General features: G+C 36.1%; 1 protein-coding gene and 1 non-coding gene across 2 annotated transcripts in view; one reads left to right on the top strand and one right to left on the bottom strand.

Moving 5' to 3' along the window:
* Positions 1 to 17,829, top strand: part of Jarid2 (Jumonji, AT rich interactive domain 2) — a gene marked incomplete in the record, with an annotated part of 573,379 nt that overhangs the window by 520,951 nt on the left and 34,599 nt on the right. The window contains 3 exon segments of the mRNA XM_069845635.1: positions 2,732 to 2,884; positions 4,489 to 4,687; positions 16,364 to 16,515. Of these exon segments, the coding sequence (XP_069701736.1) occupies positions 2,732 to 2,884; positions 4,489 to 4,687; positions 16,364 to 16,515 (504 nt within the window).
* TRNAN-AUU (transfer RNA asparagine (anticodon AUU)) lies at positions 13,522 to 13,593 on the bottom strand. The gene has a single exon. It is a non-coding gene; the product is annotated as a tRNA-Asn (tRNA).

Raw genomic sequence — 17,829 nt, forward strand, 5'->3', positions numbered from 1 at the left:
TGTTGAAATTCCAGACAGACAGTGGACTTGACCTCGGATTTACTGTGTTTTCCCAGAAGATTTCTCATAAGACACTATTGTGGCCATGAAACTCTCTGTACAGTCAAAGTTAAAAATGTTACTTTTGGGCTGCACCTAATATAGACCTATTATGGGGAATGAAAAAATACATCTGTACCAAACTTTGGTATTCAGATACCATTTAGTGTCCACCCTGTATAATTATAATAATGATTACTTATTGTAACTTACATAGCAGAGCAGATCTATGAGGGGCACTCAAATGAAAGTGGGTCACCATGCGTATTATCTCACGGCTGGCAAGTTGGTACCACTGGAATTTGATTGCTGAACTGACATCTGGTGGCGACTCACGAAAGCACAGTTACAACCTCTGCTTACATACTAGTCGTTGGTTTATTGTGGTGGAATTGAGGTTAGAGATACATGTGTTCGTCCAACATCACTAATGGAGGCAGGTAAAGAAGAACAGTGAGGTGTACTGCGATTTTTGACTGCTGAAGGAGTAGAAAGACGAGAAATCCATCGTCACATGTCTGCTGTTTACGGCAAACACAGCATATCATGTTCGCATGTACTGGAATGGCACAAGAGATTCCAAGAGGGATGAGTGTCACTGCAATACAATGGTTGCTCAGGTCAGGCTCATTGTGCCATCACTCCAGCTGTTATTGCTGAGATTGATGGTCTTAAACGGGGAAATCGACGGATCACTGTGGAAGAACTTCATTGTTTGGTGGGAATAAGTCAAGGTTCCGTACACATCATTGCGACGAAACACCTGCATTACCAAAAAATTCAACGTGCAATGCATTCCACATCAGTTGTCGGAGGAACAAAAAACAAAATGGCTGCTTCACTGGGTCACTTGCAAAGATACCACGAGGAAGAGTATGTGCTTCTGTCCCGTATTGTCACTGGGGACGAATCATGGTGTCACCATTTTGAACTGGAGAGCAAATGGCAGAGCCAACAATGGAAACACATGGATTCTCCCCTACCGAAAAAGTCCAAAGCAATACACACAAGTTCCGGTAAAGTCATGTTGACATTCTTCTTCGATTCTAGGTGTCTTCTACTTGTTGAATTTCTCGAGCATGGGGCCACAATCAGTTCACAGCGTTATGAAGAAACTTTATAGAAATTGAGACACATCATTAAGTCAGAACGCTCTGAAATGCTATCGAATGGATTAGCCTTCTTCATGATAATGCCCACCAACATACTGTCAACTTCGTTTGGAATATGATTCAGAGATTTGGTTTGGAAATGCTTCAGCATTCTCCCAGATCTCTCACCATGCGATTTTTACATTTTTGGATTGTTGAAGAAAGACACTTGTGGACTTCATTTTACATCGGACGAAGACATGTGTGACTGGTTAAAGAACTGGTTCAGTAGACAGCCCACAAGCTTTTTCAAGAATGGGATTGATCATCTTGTCGCGCATTGGGATAAATGTTGTTGTTGTTGTTTTCTAATGCCAGGTGTTTGACAATAAAGTCATTTGACCTCTTGCACTCCAATATTTTTCAAAGATATTATCATGACCAGCCAATGAATCCATTTCTTGGTTTGAGTTGCACAATGGGCAGTTAGGGGACTGATATATTCCAATTCTATGCAGGTGTTTAGCCAAACAACCATGGCCTGTTGCCAATCTAAATGCAGCTACAGACGATTTTCGTGGTAATCGGGAATTAACTGTGGATTTTAATGCAGAGAGTTCCATTTTTTCCCTTGGGATTGTGTTATCAAATTTTGTTTGTTAAAGTCTAAGTATGTAGATTTAATAAATCTCTTCACAGATTAATACGTAGATTTAGTAACAGGTCTGTAGCAGTGCTGCCCTTCTTTGCTAAAGCATCCTCATTCTCGTTTCCCAGGATTCCACAATGGTATGGTATCCATTGGAATACAATTCTTTTATTGAGTTATATTAATTGAGAGAGCATTTTAGTTATTTCTGCTGTTTGAGATGAAGGTGTGTGTTTAGAGACGATTGATAGAATAGCTGCTTTGGAGTCTGACAGTATAACTGCATTCCTAAATTTATTGATGTGGCATAGAAGATTCCTGAGACATTCACTTATTGCAATGATTTCACCATCAAAACTTGTTGTTCCATATCCAAGTGATCTATAAAGTGAGAAGAGACAGCACTTAACACCTGCACCGGCACCTTGTTCTCTGGAGATCAAGGATCCGTCGGTGTATAAATGAAGCCAGTTTTGTGGAGGGTACCTAATATTAATTGTCTCTAAAGACAATTGTTTCAGTATTTCAGTGTTTACTTCTGATTTCAGTATTTCTTCTGTTAAATTTAGATTATATTCTATATTTAATAGAGTTAAAGAGTTTGGTTTAATTTGTAAGTTTTCTTTTAAATTCGGGATATTGATTTTCTGCTTTAATTCTTGAACAATGGATATGAAACTTTTTTGAGTTTTCAATCTACAGAGAGGACTGTATGAATGCCAATTGTATTGGGATAAATGTATAAACAGTTTTGGAGATTAATTTTGAGGTGATAAATGTTTTATTATACTTTTTGACATCTGACCCATTTTCTGCCCCTCATATGTTGAAACAAACATTTGTTAGTGGTGAGTATGAACATGAAAAATTGGCATCTGTCTGATTCAAACATCAGTCACCATCTTCATATTTGTGAATATTTTGTTGAACTTGTCATTGATTGTGATTTCAGCCTGAATGCAAAGTGAGTGATGACATGCGTTTTCTGGCTTACAACCAGTATGTCCATAAAATGTTGCATCGTTGGGGACCAAATGTGAAGGAGATGACGGCCATCAAGAAATACTTGGCTACACAAAGTATATCATTCAATCACCCTCCCTGGGTAAGTCCATTTGAAATTTAAAAAAAATTACGTAAACTTATTCGAATTGAATCAATGTACAGAATGTACGATATTTTGTCAATTTTAAAGATTCTTTTTCGATTTTAAATTGTTGCTTGCACAACCCACTGAAATATAAGTTGCTTCTTGGAAGGATTCTTTTTTACAAATTTAATTTTTCTAACTTTACGTACATCCTTCTTATGAAGTAGTGTAACTATTATATTGAAATTTTCTCAGTTAAGAACAAAATGATACATTGTGACCGTTACAGATAGATAATATAATAAATGTCACAAAATGTTAAGAAATTAAAAGTATAAGCATGTAAATGTTTTATTTGCCTACTAGAATGTCATAATTGCTTGGTCCAATAGAAGTGTATTTTATCCTCTTTCCTAAAATTGTGAACACTTCCTTCAGTATTTTCATAATATTTGTACCTACTGTACATAATGTATTTACTTGTGTAATTGTCATCTTCATGATCTAGCAGTTACCCTATTGTTGGATCTGAGGTTTGCTGGTTCTAATCTAGCCAAGGGCGATAAAATCCTTAGCATAGATTCCTCCAATGTTGAATTTGAACAATGAATAACCTCTGCAGTTGAACTCTGCTGAAGGCATTATTAAATAAAATACTACTGCTGCTGCTGCTATTACTACTATACCACTGCTACTACTACTGCAATGGCTACAGCTATTACTACTATTTCTACTACTACTACTACTACTACTACTACTACTACTACTACTACTACTACTACTACTACTACTACTACTACTACTACTACTGCTGCTGCTGCTGCTGCTACTCCTGCTATATCTACTACCACGACTATTACTACTATACCACAGCTACTATTACTGCAATGGCTACTACTGCTACTACTACTACTACTACTATTGCTATATCTACTACCACCACTATTACTACTACACCACTGCTACTACTACTGCAATGGCTACTACTACTACTACTGTACTGCTACTGCTACTTCTACTGCTACTGCTCTCATATGTCACGCATCTGAACTTTTATTGTTGTTATTTCGTAAGAGAGATATCTTAGTTCCCACATGAACTTTATAAGATTTTTCTGTGACAGATGTGTTGAATCATGTAGCCTTAAGACTTTTCTAAATAGCACAGCTATTTGTCTCTTAGATACTGTTAACAGTTGTAAGTAAAAAAGAGGCAGTAGAAGACTAGATAGTGCCTCTCCACAGGTCCAATTGAGTGGTGGTTCGTATTCACTTGTAATGTTTGCAAGGTGTCAGTAAGTTTTAGTTCACTTCTGGTGTAATTTTCACAGTGATATTGCTTTATCTACAACCAGAAACATTGGGTATTTTGTAGGAACATATTATCACCCAAGTAGAAGGTTTAGTTCTATATTGTAAAAAATCAGACATACAGAAAATCTTTTTAGAAAGCAGTGATGTTGCTGCTGTGGCCTACATTCAGTGTGTATAGAATAATTTGAGTTTAGATTTAAAATGCATTCTCTGCCAGTTTAATAATCCGCATTAACTCATGCCTTCATATTGTGTTTCCCAACTTGATGTGGCATGTGATCATATAGTACTAATGTCTTGATGCAGATTGGAGGCATGGAAGTTGATCTACCACGACTGTACAAAATAGTTCAGAGTCTGGGTGGCTTGAAGGAAGTCATTGAGAAGAAGAAGTGGCATCGAGTAGCAGATGGAATGAAGATACCCAAGTCTGCTCAAGACAGGGTCACCAAGCTAGATGACATCTACTGCAAGTACTTGCTGCCATATGACACTCTGTCACCAAGTGAGTTGTTAAGGCTGTGCCACGTAACATTTTGTAGTATTTTCACCTTAGCATTTGTCCAACAGAGTGCATTATATGGTTCATTTTCGCCATCAATAGTGAATGGTTGGTGACTGGAATTTTTCGTTGACTTGAAAGTATGGAAAGCAATACAGATCTGTTATATCTCTGCCTCTATGCAACATCACAGTTTGTGGTGAGAGGAAGAGAAATAGAGAAGTTTGCAATGCTTTTTAATTCTCTGACGCCCATGAGCAAGGTAAGTCACTTGAAATGTGAAAATCGACCCTACTTTCAATTATGTGAAAATCGATGACTTTAGAAAAGAGGGGGTATGTCAGAAAATATTTTCAAAACGACTTAGACTTACCATTTAAATAGGGTGATAATGCTACTTATTAACCCAGATGTTCCTGACGTCCTTCCAGAAGGACGGAATGCATGGCTTAAGAAATAATGACGTAATAATTGATATTAGGCTCCAAATGTTACTATTGTTAGTCACGCGCCTTTTCAATGTCCATTGTTGACGACTGCACAGGAGCTGCAAGTTAATCGTCAGTTGTGAGCGAGAAATTTAGACCTGAATGTTGGACTTCAGCAGCGATGGTTGATTTGACTGACCTTGTTATAAATGGGTAATTATATTTACCGTAATTTACGGATTATTTTTTTGAAATTTATGCTGCAATATCTCAAAGGTTAGGGCTTTCAATACACTTATGTGAAATTTGCATGAACGTACATTCAAAACTAGTAATAATGTTGTATTTTTTAGCGTCCTTCTGGAAGGACGTCAGGATAATATGGTATTTTCTTTGTGTTTCCCGGAGAAAAATTACACTGCATGAACTTCTGGAAATCATGGACAGTAGTGAAACTATTCCAAACAGTGGTGTAGATGTCGCACTTCTGCCACCTCTAAATGCAAATGATGATTTGACTGATGAGGATTCGGGTGCAGAAGACAACCCATGTATAGGTAATTTGCCTGCAAGTCAGCTGAGTGCCGATGTGTTTGTAACTGACATGGCTATCAACAATGTTTGTGAGGAATCATCATATGACATAGGATTGCCGTCTGTTACCTGGTCCATTTCCGCTATCTAGAAAGTGTAGAAGGACAAGATCTACAACGCCCTCTACAGCCCTGGAGACAAACAAGGAAAACGTTACTGGGACAAACGCTACCAAGAAAGAAGATAGAGGGGAACCTGTAAAAGCAGGCTCAACACTCCCAAGCACCAGTTCTACAATGGCCCCTCCAACTCTGCAGACAAACAAGGAAGGTATTACTGGGACACAGGCTGCCGAGAGAGAAACTACAGGGGAACCTGAAAATGAAGACTCAAGTCTTCCAAGCACGGAATGGCCTCTGATGTGTGAAGTACCACTCAAACCCGGTAGAAGTCCATTAGAATACTTCACACAATTTTTCGATGACGAAATTCTAAACATGATGGTCACTTATACCAATCAGTACGCGGCAAAGAAGAACAGAGTAGGAGACTGCTCTGAAAATGAAATGATGGTGTTTCTAGCTGTAGTCCTGCTTAGTGGTTATGTAGTAGTTCCCAGAAGAAGAATGTACTGGCAAGGGGAACAAGACAGTCACAATGAACGTGTGTCAAATGCAATATCGAGAGACAGATTCGACTTCATCATGATGAACTGGCATGTGTGTGATAACTAGACATCGGATTTTTAGGCACTAAAAATTGCAGTTTTAGGCGCCTAAAATAAACTCAAAATTTGTAAAATTAGGCTCTATTTTAATGAAAATAGGCATTTTAGGCACATCAAGGTATCAATACTTATTTCTTTCACTGAAATTTTTAGTTATACACTAAAATACGCACAAAAAAGTATGTTTAAACATTAAAAAAGAATACTATATTATATTTATAAACAGAGCTGCACAAATTTAATATATTGAAACTAATGAAATAATGATTATTGATATCAAGATTACTCATTTTAAGTTATTGTAATTCAGTTCCATGCTCAGACTTTATTATAATTATCTGCACAGTACACCACTAGAATTTTTTCTAAATTCTCCACAGTTAACCTTTGCCTCTTGTCACTGAGAATCATTTTGAAAGCAGAAAAACTTCTTTCAACCGAAACTGATGTGAGAGGCGCAAATTTTAAATTAGGTACAATAGAAACATCAATACTTACTGGAAAATTTACACTTTCCCCGATATCACTCTTGATACTTTTTCCAACAATGAAACTCCTACATTCTTATTTAATACGTTGTCCCACTTATTTTTAACTTTTTCCCAGTTTCACCCAAAGCAGAATGTATGTTCACTTGAGCTTCCTTTACTATTGCTATTTGGCTACAAAGAGATTGTTTTTCACGTTCTAATTGTTCAATGCTTGCAGGTATGAAAGAAAAGTTTGATGTTGTGTAGGCAATATCGTTTTTCACTCGTGAGTCATTCAGACAATCTTTCACTGCTTTCACACACGCTGCACTATCAGTTTCAGGTAATTTATCAATAACTGTGACCACTTCTTTAAAATACTTAGAATTATACACCACTGACTGAATCCAGGTTCCCCATCGTGTAACAACCGGCTGAGGTGGGAGTGGGATATCTGGAAAGTTCTCTCTGAATATTGAAATCCTGGATGGGGCTTTACAAAAACATTTTTTTGTGTTAGAAATAAACGAATTGACAAGAGGAAATTCATTCCGGATTGTTTCAGAAACCCTGTGAAGGCCATGTGCTAGACAGGTTACATGCGTGAGGTTAGGATAAAATGTTTTAAGAAGTGGAGCTGCAGCAACCATGTATGAGGCAGCATCAGTACAAAACAACAGAGTATTACCTGAGTATAAAGACTGTAGGCCTTTATTTACAAAATAAACAATGGCTTGGCTATTCACTTTCGAACGTTCCTTAACACATACGAGGTGTGGAATCGAAGGTCCATCAGGACTAAGTTTTCCTACTACCATATTTGCTATATACCTATTCATAGGATCTGAGGTTTCATCCACAGAGACCCATATGTAAGAATCACCTATATCCTCCCGAATGGAAGCTAAAGTTTCATTGTATATTCTGTCTAAGTAATTTTTTCTTAGGGTCGACTCAGATGGGATATTTTGTTTGCAGTATTTTTGTAAAAACTGTCTTAAAACCGGATTTTCAATTGCATTCCAGGGAATGTTAGCAGCAACAAACGCTCTGGTTAAATCAGCATAGAAATTGCTGCTGAGATTGGATGAAGTAGGCTGTGTTAGTAAAGTTTGTTGCAGTTGATTTTTCTGCTGAGCTTTAGCCTTATGAGCCGCTCCTTGCACATGCTGCTTTAGGTGGCACTTCTTTTCTTGCGAAATCTAAAAATGTAAAGTAAACTGAATTAAAATAAAATCCTAATTATTGTATTGCCGTATTTCTATCACAAAGTTTGTGGGTTCGAACAATCAAAATTTTAATGACCTGCAAATACTTTAACTATCGGTCTTAAAAAGAATTATACCTCAGGATAGCTCAGTCAATGTATAAATATTATAGGCCTACTCATTAAAATTAATAGAATTTATATATTTCAACTATTGTTACATACCTGTTTGCCACAAATCTTGCAGAATATTATTTTTCCATCATAAGTGAATTCTGAATATTCTGTTAGCCATTGCCGGATCAATGTAGATTTTGCACTTATATTTTTCGGCATTATCGCGTTAAACTTCACAGGAAAACGTCCTACCGCTCAAAACTTCTCAACACAAATAAGGTGAGGGAAAGAGCAACTGTTAACGAGCATTCAAATGAACCGTTGTTATTGAGATTCAATTGGACAAAAATACAAAGTTCCACTTATTGTTGCATTTCCTGGTAGTGTTAACACTAGGAGGGCCATTTTTTTAAATATTTTGTAACGGTTTACCCTACTAATTCGCAGTTTTACGACTTTTCATAAATATTTCAAAAACACTCTTTCTCCAAAAATTGTAATTTTATGACACTCTGAAGGGCAGTACAGCTAATCGGTTTCAGACCGAAAACAGTCATTTTTATAGTATAGTATATCTCTGAATCGGTAGCAGCACATGTTGTGATTGTTGCCTGCTTCAAAACTAAGGTTGGTTCTTTGTCGGCATTTATGCCTCAAACATGTTAAATTCGGTGAAATCTATTGCGAGCGTCGTGAGATTCAAAACATTTTGTTTCCTTTATCAATGGTTTCATGGCCGGTGTGAAGCAAACTTTCCACTTTTTAAATGCCTTAAATTTCGCAGTGAATGCATGTATAAATTATAAAAAGTAAGAGTAAAATGCGAAACTTTACAGTGAGTTAGGCATTTTTAGGCGAATATTAACAAATTAGGCTCTAATAACCGTTTTAGGGCATTTTAGGGCACTATAAAACTCTTTGAATACCTTTCAATTTCCATGAAACACAAATATTAATAATTATTTTTACTTTTGTCCTAAAGAAACAAAATAGGCATTTGCCCTAGAATCCGATGTCTGGTGATAACGATGACCTAGAGAAATTTTTCCTCTGAGACAAGTTGGGCGCTTTTCAAGAGAGAAGAAACTAAGGATAGCTGTGCCTCAACCTCGTCTTTTTGAGTCATACAATAATCATATGGTAGGCATTGATCGCGGGGATCAGAACATGTCTCTCTATCGTACGTCCATCAGAGGGAAGAAATGGTACTTCCCAATCATTGCTCATCTCATAGATGTCGCTGAACAGAACGCCTGGTTTTTGTACAGGTGTAATGAAGAGAATATAGATCATCTATCTTTTCAGAGACGAGTTGCTACAGCTATTCTGGAATCAAACAAACGGATTCTCACCAGCAAAGGTAGGCCTTCCAAGGTATCGAAAATTGAATCCTGGTATGATGGACGGGACCACTACGTTTATGATCTGCATGTTGACATTCATATGCATAAGAAGCAACTGAAATGCAGGATATTCCAGAAAAGAGCAACCACAATGTGCCTCAAGTGTGATCTGCCCCTCCATGTCAGCTGTTTTGTGTCTTTTCACATCAAGTGAAATGATTGGTGAAAGAACATTATTACTGGATTAGTAAAAAAACATAGTCACTGGATTAGTGATAAGCATGAGTGACTGGATATCCACAGATAATTCATGCCATACTTTGCGATATTTATTTATGTCTGCATGTTCTCAATTGTTTTGTGGTATTCCAACATATTATCATTCCTAAATAAATACCAATAAATGTAATTGTGCGCAATGGTATCTATAATTTTAACATGATTAGGCCCTTAAATGTTATTTTTAGTATTTCTTATGTTTTTGAAGGACCACGAGTATAATCTTCTGGTACGCACAGCTGAAATTCGCTTGTCTATTACGAAAAATCGTTCTTCACATTTCTTATGAAATTGTAGTCATATTATCCTGACGTCCTTCCAGAAGGACGCACTTTTCTGCAAAACCTAGGAAGGTTATTACTTAAAAAAGATACTTGTCCATTACTAAGGTTCACTATGAACAATATACACACTATCTTTCGAAATTTTAAACAAAAAAAATAATTCAGGAACATCTGGGTTAATATTACAACTCGTTCAAAAAATATTTAACACTAAGACACTTCTGCAGTAGCATAAAAAGATGAAGTGAATGTTCTGGCCTTCAGAATATATCTCGGATAACAGACCAACATTTTCCTGATGCAGATGGTGATGTTTGTTGGTCGAAACATTGTCATATGGAAAAAAAGGAAAAATCTTAAAAATAGAGAGAGAAGAATCCTTGCTAGTAAACACCCACCCAGAAGAACTATTTGCGGAAACATTCATAGAGGAAGATTTGAAGGAAGCAATTAGGAATACTCGAAATGAGAAAAAGCTGGGATATGATAAAATCTTTTCGGAATTTGTGAAAAATCTTGACCTCATTGGACTCAGCATCCTTCTTAAAATATATAATAAATTTTGGTGTAATGATTTGTCCCTCCAATCGAACTGGACAAGAAGTATTGTTATACCAATACTAAAACCTGGGAAAAATGACAATGAAATGGAATCATGTTGCCCAATAACACTAACTTCAATACTCGCCAAATATGCCTAAATTGGTATTTAGAGAAACAAAATGTCTAGTTGAGGAACAGGCTGGATTTCAAATAAACATGTCTACATCAAATGCAATAAAATTTGTCCAAGATGTGAAACAAAGTTTTAATAACCAGAAGAGTATCTTAGCAGTTTTTATAGATTTAAAAGGGGCATATGATACAGTATGGAGAGCAAAATTAATAAATAAACACTAGTAATATGGAGTGAAAGAGCACATGCTAAGTTTGTTCAAATGATTCCTGACTCAGTGATGGATAAAAACCCATTGGGAAGATACAGAATTAAATTATAAACAATCTAAAATAGGATTATCACAAGGTGCCATTTAATATTTATAGTAATGATTTTCCAGAAGATTTGGGAAAAGTTCAGGATATAAAGATCATCATGTTTGCTGATGACGTCATGTGGACTTCAGCAAGCAATAGGAGTAAACAACAGAAAGATAAACTTGAGCAAACAATGAATGAAGCTTTGGAAAAGCTTATCTCATGTGTGTCAGAGAACAATGTGATTGTAGGTAAAAAATTAAAAACTGTATATCAGTTTTTCACTCTCAAACATAAAGATACCAATTTTAACCTCAAATTGGATTATAATATGAGAGAAAAGAGCAATAAAACCAAACATCTAGGTGTAATACTTGATAATAAATTGAATTGGGAAGAACAAGTAAGGGAAACATCTGAAAAAAGCAAATAAATGAATAAATTTAATGAAGAGTCTTGCAGCCACTAAATGGAAGTGCACACAAAATACACTTATAATTATCACACAATTATGCTGTTATACAACAAAAATAATAATTACTTCACAATACCAAAAAATTATAACAAATCATCATCTCCAAATTTCCAAAAATAAAAGGTGGGAATCTGTCTCAACCCAATGTCCCTGGATACCCAAGAAAGAATGCTGTTGCAATTTTTAGACTGTTTACGGCCCATGACTGCTTGGCCAACCATCTCCACAGGATTGGAATCTCCTTCCCACTCTGCTCCTTATGTGATTTTCAAGAGGAAGTGGATCAAAATCATCTTCAACACTGCCCAGCCACTATGAACTTGGCGTCCTTGAGTGAAAAATACTGGCAAGCGAGAGAATTAATGATTTCATTGTCAGAAATTCAGCATTAGCAAACTACAACAACAAGAACACAAAATACACTTAACATTACATATATCACATGTGTAAAACCTATTATTAAGTATGGAAGCAAAGTGATAGTTACAGCGAATAAAACACGCCTAGATCAACTAGAAAGAACACAGTCAAATGCACTAAGACTAATTTCGGGAGCAGTTAAAACAGCCCGGGTTGTGGCATTACAACTCTATTACAATAATCTTCCAATCAAAAAAAAAAAATTAAACAAACAAGCTGCAGCGAACTTGGTCAAGATGGAAGCTTCACAAAGAACAAACTTGATATTCCCAGTATGCTCTAATGAACAATTGAAAACTCAAATAACACCAGTAACTAAAATCAGAAATATTTTGAAAACACTAAATGTTCAAAATGAAATAGAAACTATCGCTAAACCTTTAAATCCACTAGATTTTATTCCAATCAATGCCAATCTAACTATTCCAGACTATCTTAAAAAGACTGACTCAAATCTAACAATGTTAAAATGCTATTGTCTTAGCATGCTGAATGAAAAATATCTGGAAGATCAATCATTACGAGTATTCACTGATGAATCTAAAATGGAAGACAAGGGTGTAGACGCTGGAATATTTTGCAGACTATTCTCACACTACACTTCTGTGGGTAGATACCCTAAAAACTTCGATGAAGAAGTAGAAGCCATTTGTATAGCTCTACAAAATTTAATTTACAGAGCACATAGATTCGAAAAGCTGTTATTCTTGTAGACTCGAAGGCTGCCATTCAAGTATATCTTCAAACAGTAAATCCCACCCTACTAGAATTAAGGATATTAAACATAATTTACAATAACTAGAAAAATTATTGTATTCCAATGGATTTCTGCCCATGTTGGGACTGAAGGCAACTAGAATACAGATGAGTTAGCTAAAAAAGCACTAAGGTCTGCTAGGAACTGAACTCCTGATGATCAACTTAGTCAGAAAATTCATCATAAGAGAAACTCTCAAAACATGGAAACAAGAATCCTCTCAATTTGTGAAAGAGAAGAAGAGGGAGAAAATAACAGACCTATGGAAAAAAAATAAAAATAAACCAAGAGAGGAAGCAGTGACAGCCTTTAGACTAGCTACGGGACACAACTGCATAGTTGCACATCTTGCTAAAATAAAAATATATGAGACACAAGAGTGCACCATCTGTTAGCAGTTTGGATCAGTAATGGACTCATGATCCAGCCCAGGAAAACCAAGGAAATCTACCAGCCCTTACTGGGCTGCGGAGAGCAAAATGAATTGATTTTTTTCCTGAATCGTTATGCTTTATATTTCAATTTGATGACCTGTATCCTATTACTGTTTAATTTTGTGTTTATTGTACCATATTTTAATGTTTATTATGGAATGAGATGCAACTTATAATGGATTAAGTTCCAAATAAAAATCCATATGTTACAACAACATTGTTGTATGTTAAAAAAAATGTCCACAGTCCGCATTAGCACGTGGCTTTCAAATTGTCTTTAGTACAGACTTGGCAAAGTCAGATTGTCAAGATTATCCCTATGCAAATCAAGATTTCAGGTATAACTCCCTGTAAAGTTGATTTGAATAATTTCGAAGGAAAAAATTGTTCCGGAGCCGGGTATCGAACCTGGGACCTTTGGTTTAATGTACCAACGCTCTACCACTGAGCTACCCGGGAACTCTAACCGACACCGATCCAATTTTTCCCTCTATATCCACAGACCTCAAAGTGGGCTGACAACCGTCAGTGGTAGAGCGTTGGTACGTGTAAACCGAAGGTCCCGGGTTCGATACCCGGCTCTGGAACAATTTTTCCCTCGAAATTATTCAAATCAACTTTACAGGGAGTTATACCTGAAATCTTGATTTGCATAATACACGTCACTGTTCGTTAACAGAAAACCACAATTTAAGTCACACGGAGTTAAGTGTGCACTCGAAGTTGGTTGCTTGACGGTTGTCAGCCCACTTTGAGGTCTGTGGATATAGAGGGAAAAATTGGATCGGTGTCGGTTAGAGTTCCCGGGTAGCTCAGCGGTAGAGCATTGGTACGTTAAACCAAAGGTCCCGGGTTCGATACCCGGCTCCGGAACAATTTTTCCCTCGAAATTATTCAAATCAACTTTACAGGGAGTTATACCTGAAATCTTGATTTGCATAATACACGTCACTGTTCGTTAACAGAAAACCACAATTTAAGTCACACGGAGTTAAGTGTGCACTCGAAGTTGGTTGCTTGACGGTTGTCAGCCCACTTTGAGGTCTGTGGATATAGAGGGAAAAATTGGATTGGTGTCGGTTAGAGTTCTCGGGTAGCTCAGTGGTAGAGCGTTGGTACGTTAAACCAAAGGTCCCGGGTTCGATACCCGGCTCTGGAACAATTTTTCCCTCGAAATTATTCAAATCAACTTTACAGGGAGTTATACCTGAAATCTTGATTTGCATAATACACGTCACTCTTCGTTAACAGAAAACCACAATTTAAGTCACACAGAGTTAAGTGTGCACTCGAAGTTGGTTGCTTGGCGGTTGTCAGCCCACTTTGAGGTCTGTGGATATAGAGGGAAAAATTGGATCGGTGTCGGTTAGAGTTCCCGGGTAGCTCAGTGGTAGAGCGTTGGTACGTTAAACCAAAGGTCCCGGGTTCGATACCCGGCTCCGGAACAATTTTTCCCTCGAAATTATTCAAGATTATCCCTAGTAACACTGACAACAACTCCATTGTATTGTCTACAGAAATTTTGTTCTCCACTGTAATGCACTCTGATAGCACTGTAGCAGTTGATTTGGACATAAAACGTTGATTTGGACATAAAACGTAAACATATATGCGTAGCTTGGAGTCAAGCCAAAAGGAAAACATTGAAGGAGGAGGGTTCGATCCGGTGCTGTCGATTGAATTCGGCGTAGCTCAGTGGTCAGAGTACTTGGTATGTAGAACCAAGGACCTTGGTTCGATCCCCAGCGCCGGAGCGAATTTTTCTCCTCAAATATTAATTGTCAATTAATATTACAGAGATTATTCTGTAGGACAAATTAATAAAATCTTTAATACCGTAAAGATTATTGGTGAAAGGCAGATATATGTAGGCTAAGCTACCTTGAACAGCTTGCTTGTGTGAGGGATGGGTGAGACAACGAGAAATGTAAACATAACATACAGAATTGCTTTTAAAGATGGCTCTGGAAATTTGATTTATTGTATGTAAGTTTACTGAGTACTACTTTAAAAATTAAAGTGAGAGGGAACTATTTCTAATTGACTGAAGAAAATGCTTGGAGTTTTTTTTTTTTTTTTAATCATTAAATAGATTTATATAACGTAAAATTAGCATTTCTTATTGCCTGTGTTCACCGAATATGTAATTAAAATTAAATCGAAGAGTTACATTTTTTTATTTGTTTTATGTAAAATAAGCATATCGTGTTTTTATTTTTTCCTATAGAATTTTTAATGTTTTAAAATGTTGTTTTTATAACATTAAATAAGTATCATTATTGTTTACGTTCTGTAGAATATTAAATTGAAATGGGAGTATAGAAATATTTCTTAATCTTTTCAATTTAATTTGAAATAAACATATCTTATAGTGTATTCTCTGAATATTTAATTAAAATTAAGTTTTAGAGTTTATTTTAATGTTGGATGTCTCTACATCTAAGACAGGATGCAGATACGTAGAAACAATGCATCACATTACTTTTATGGTCAGCTTCTGTCACAGTCAGTTCTTTGCATAAACTTCATTTCAGTTACTGTTAGTCAATACTTATCTGCTTTTCGTAAGGACCATACTTTACTACTGTAAGTTAGAACTTCTTAATGGAACATATTCCTTTTATTCTGGTTTAACAAATATTTAAAATGAGGTATTATCACAGTCTAATATAATACAGTCACGAAGCTCAATACGTAGGGAATATGCATGAATATGCATCCATAGATAGTTGCTAACCACTAGGGTCTAGGGTCACTACTATCGCCTCCTCACAGACAATGTGAAATAGTACCGGTACAGTCTATTGTTCCTAGTACCCTCACAACTCAAGCTTCGTGACTGTATATACTAGACTGTGGTATTATCAATGTAGATTATCACTTTTTCTTCTTGTTGTGTACCATAATTTTTATTTTGAAGACAATTTCATATAAAATTTTAATGTTCATGTTTGCTCTGTGAGTTGTACACTGCTCTTTGTAAATCATCCTCAAATTTAATCATGATCGTCTGGTCATCTGTGCTTAATAATGTGTTTAGTTTCGAATATTGGTCCCAAAATAACTATTTTCTGCATAGTATTTTGAAAGATCGTCAAGATAAATAATGAAGAGGAGAAGAGAGAGATCACAACTTTATTACATTCAAAATAACTTCAACTTATTATGTACTCTGCCAGCTATCATTAACATTTTCTTATGTATTTGATTCTACACTTGATTATTGCAGATGAAAGACAGAAATTGTTTGATGAAGTGGAGATGGAATGGACTGAGCGAGAGAAGCGAGTAGCATCATCTGTCAGTCCCGGAGGCAGTGACACAACTGAAGAGGACTGTGAAGGAGATGGCTCGGACGAGAGTGAAGAATGCATTGTTAAGGTATTGTACAGAGCCGTTTTCTAGTTCCTTAAACATTGTTATGAAGGTCATTGTGTTTTTATTTGGAGTTTAAATTTGTTTTATTACAAAATTGACTTACATATATTTGTGGAAATACATGTTTTCTGCATCCCTGATCCCAAAAGTGGTTTTGGACATGCTGTCTACTTGTGCGTTCATATACAATGATTTCTTGTAAACTAGTGGACGGATTTTGTTCATATTGTGAGTCAATTTATACAAGAATGTGCGCTTAAAATATACAGCAATAATTTTTAGTAAAATCAAAACCATAAAATTACTAAGTGCTATGAATTTGAAATCCATTGTGACTTGTTTCTTGTGAAGAGAGAAATTAAATGGTCTGCTTACAATGTCTCCAGACTGCTAAGTTTTGGTTCATTTACGCGTAACAGATGTATTTACGACTTACAAGGATGCTAATCATGTAACATTGAGGCATTCTTCACTCAGGGTAGAGAGATTACATTTATCCTGGTCTCGGGGCTATTGGGACTCTGGCACAATTCATAACGAAAAGTAGAAATAATTTTGTATATACTGTACCATATTTACTCACGTAATTTCCGCTTCCCGAGATTTTATAGCATATTTTTTATAATTATTTTCCTCGCGTAGTTTACCCTGTTGCATTGAAAAAAATTGGATGTCCCTTTTCCTTTCAAGAGCATCTTTTGTGAAGAATTGAATTTTATCTTGAATCTTGTCATTTGAAACGATTTTTAGTATGAACGACTTGAATAACAGTGCTGTTTCATATCTACAGTAAAATACCAGTGTAATGAAATCCTAGGAAGCTCTGAAATTATTTCATTACATTGAAAATACGTCATTGTTCTAAAGAAAAAGTATGCTTGTTCATTTACCTTTACTTACGCCATAAATTCCGCATATTTTGCAGTAGATCTGCACTTGCATTTGTGGAGAAAAAATTTAAGGAAAAGCATAGGAAAGGTACAGAATTCAAGTTTTATGAAGCACTTTGTAGGACAAGAGTTGCCATGTTGTGAGATAAGTGAGTTGTGTTTGGAGGCGCCATGTTGCAAGATTAGTGATCTGTGATTGGTATAAGGAAACGAAATGGGGAGAAGAAGGGAACAACTGCATGAAAAAACGAACACAAAATTGTGAGACATCTGCATCAAAGTAGACATACTACTTTAGCTAGAAATTTAATGACAAAGTGTTCACTATGCAATTGCAATATAATTATAATACTGTATATGTTGTAATATATTATCTGAACTTGAAGTCCTTGACAAAATCCACCATTACAGGAATAAATGGAGACTA

This window comes from Periplaneta americana, chromosome 14, assembly GCF_040183065.1.
Source record: "Periplaneta americana isolate PAMFEO1 chromosome 14, P.americana_PAMFEO1_priV1, whole genome shotgun sequence".
Classification (NCBI taxonomy): Eukaryota; Metazoa; Arthropoda; class Insecta; order Blattodea; family Blattidae; genus Periplaneta; species Periplaneta americana.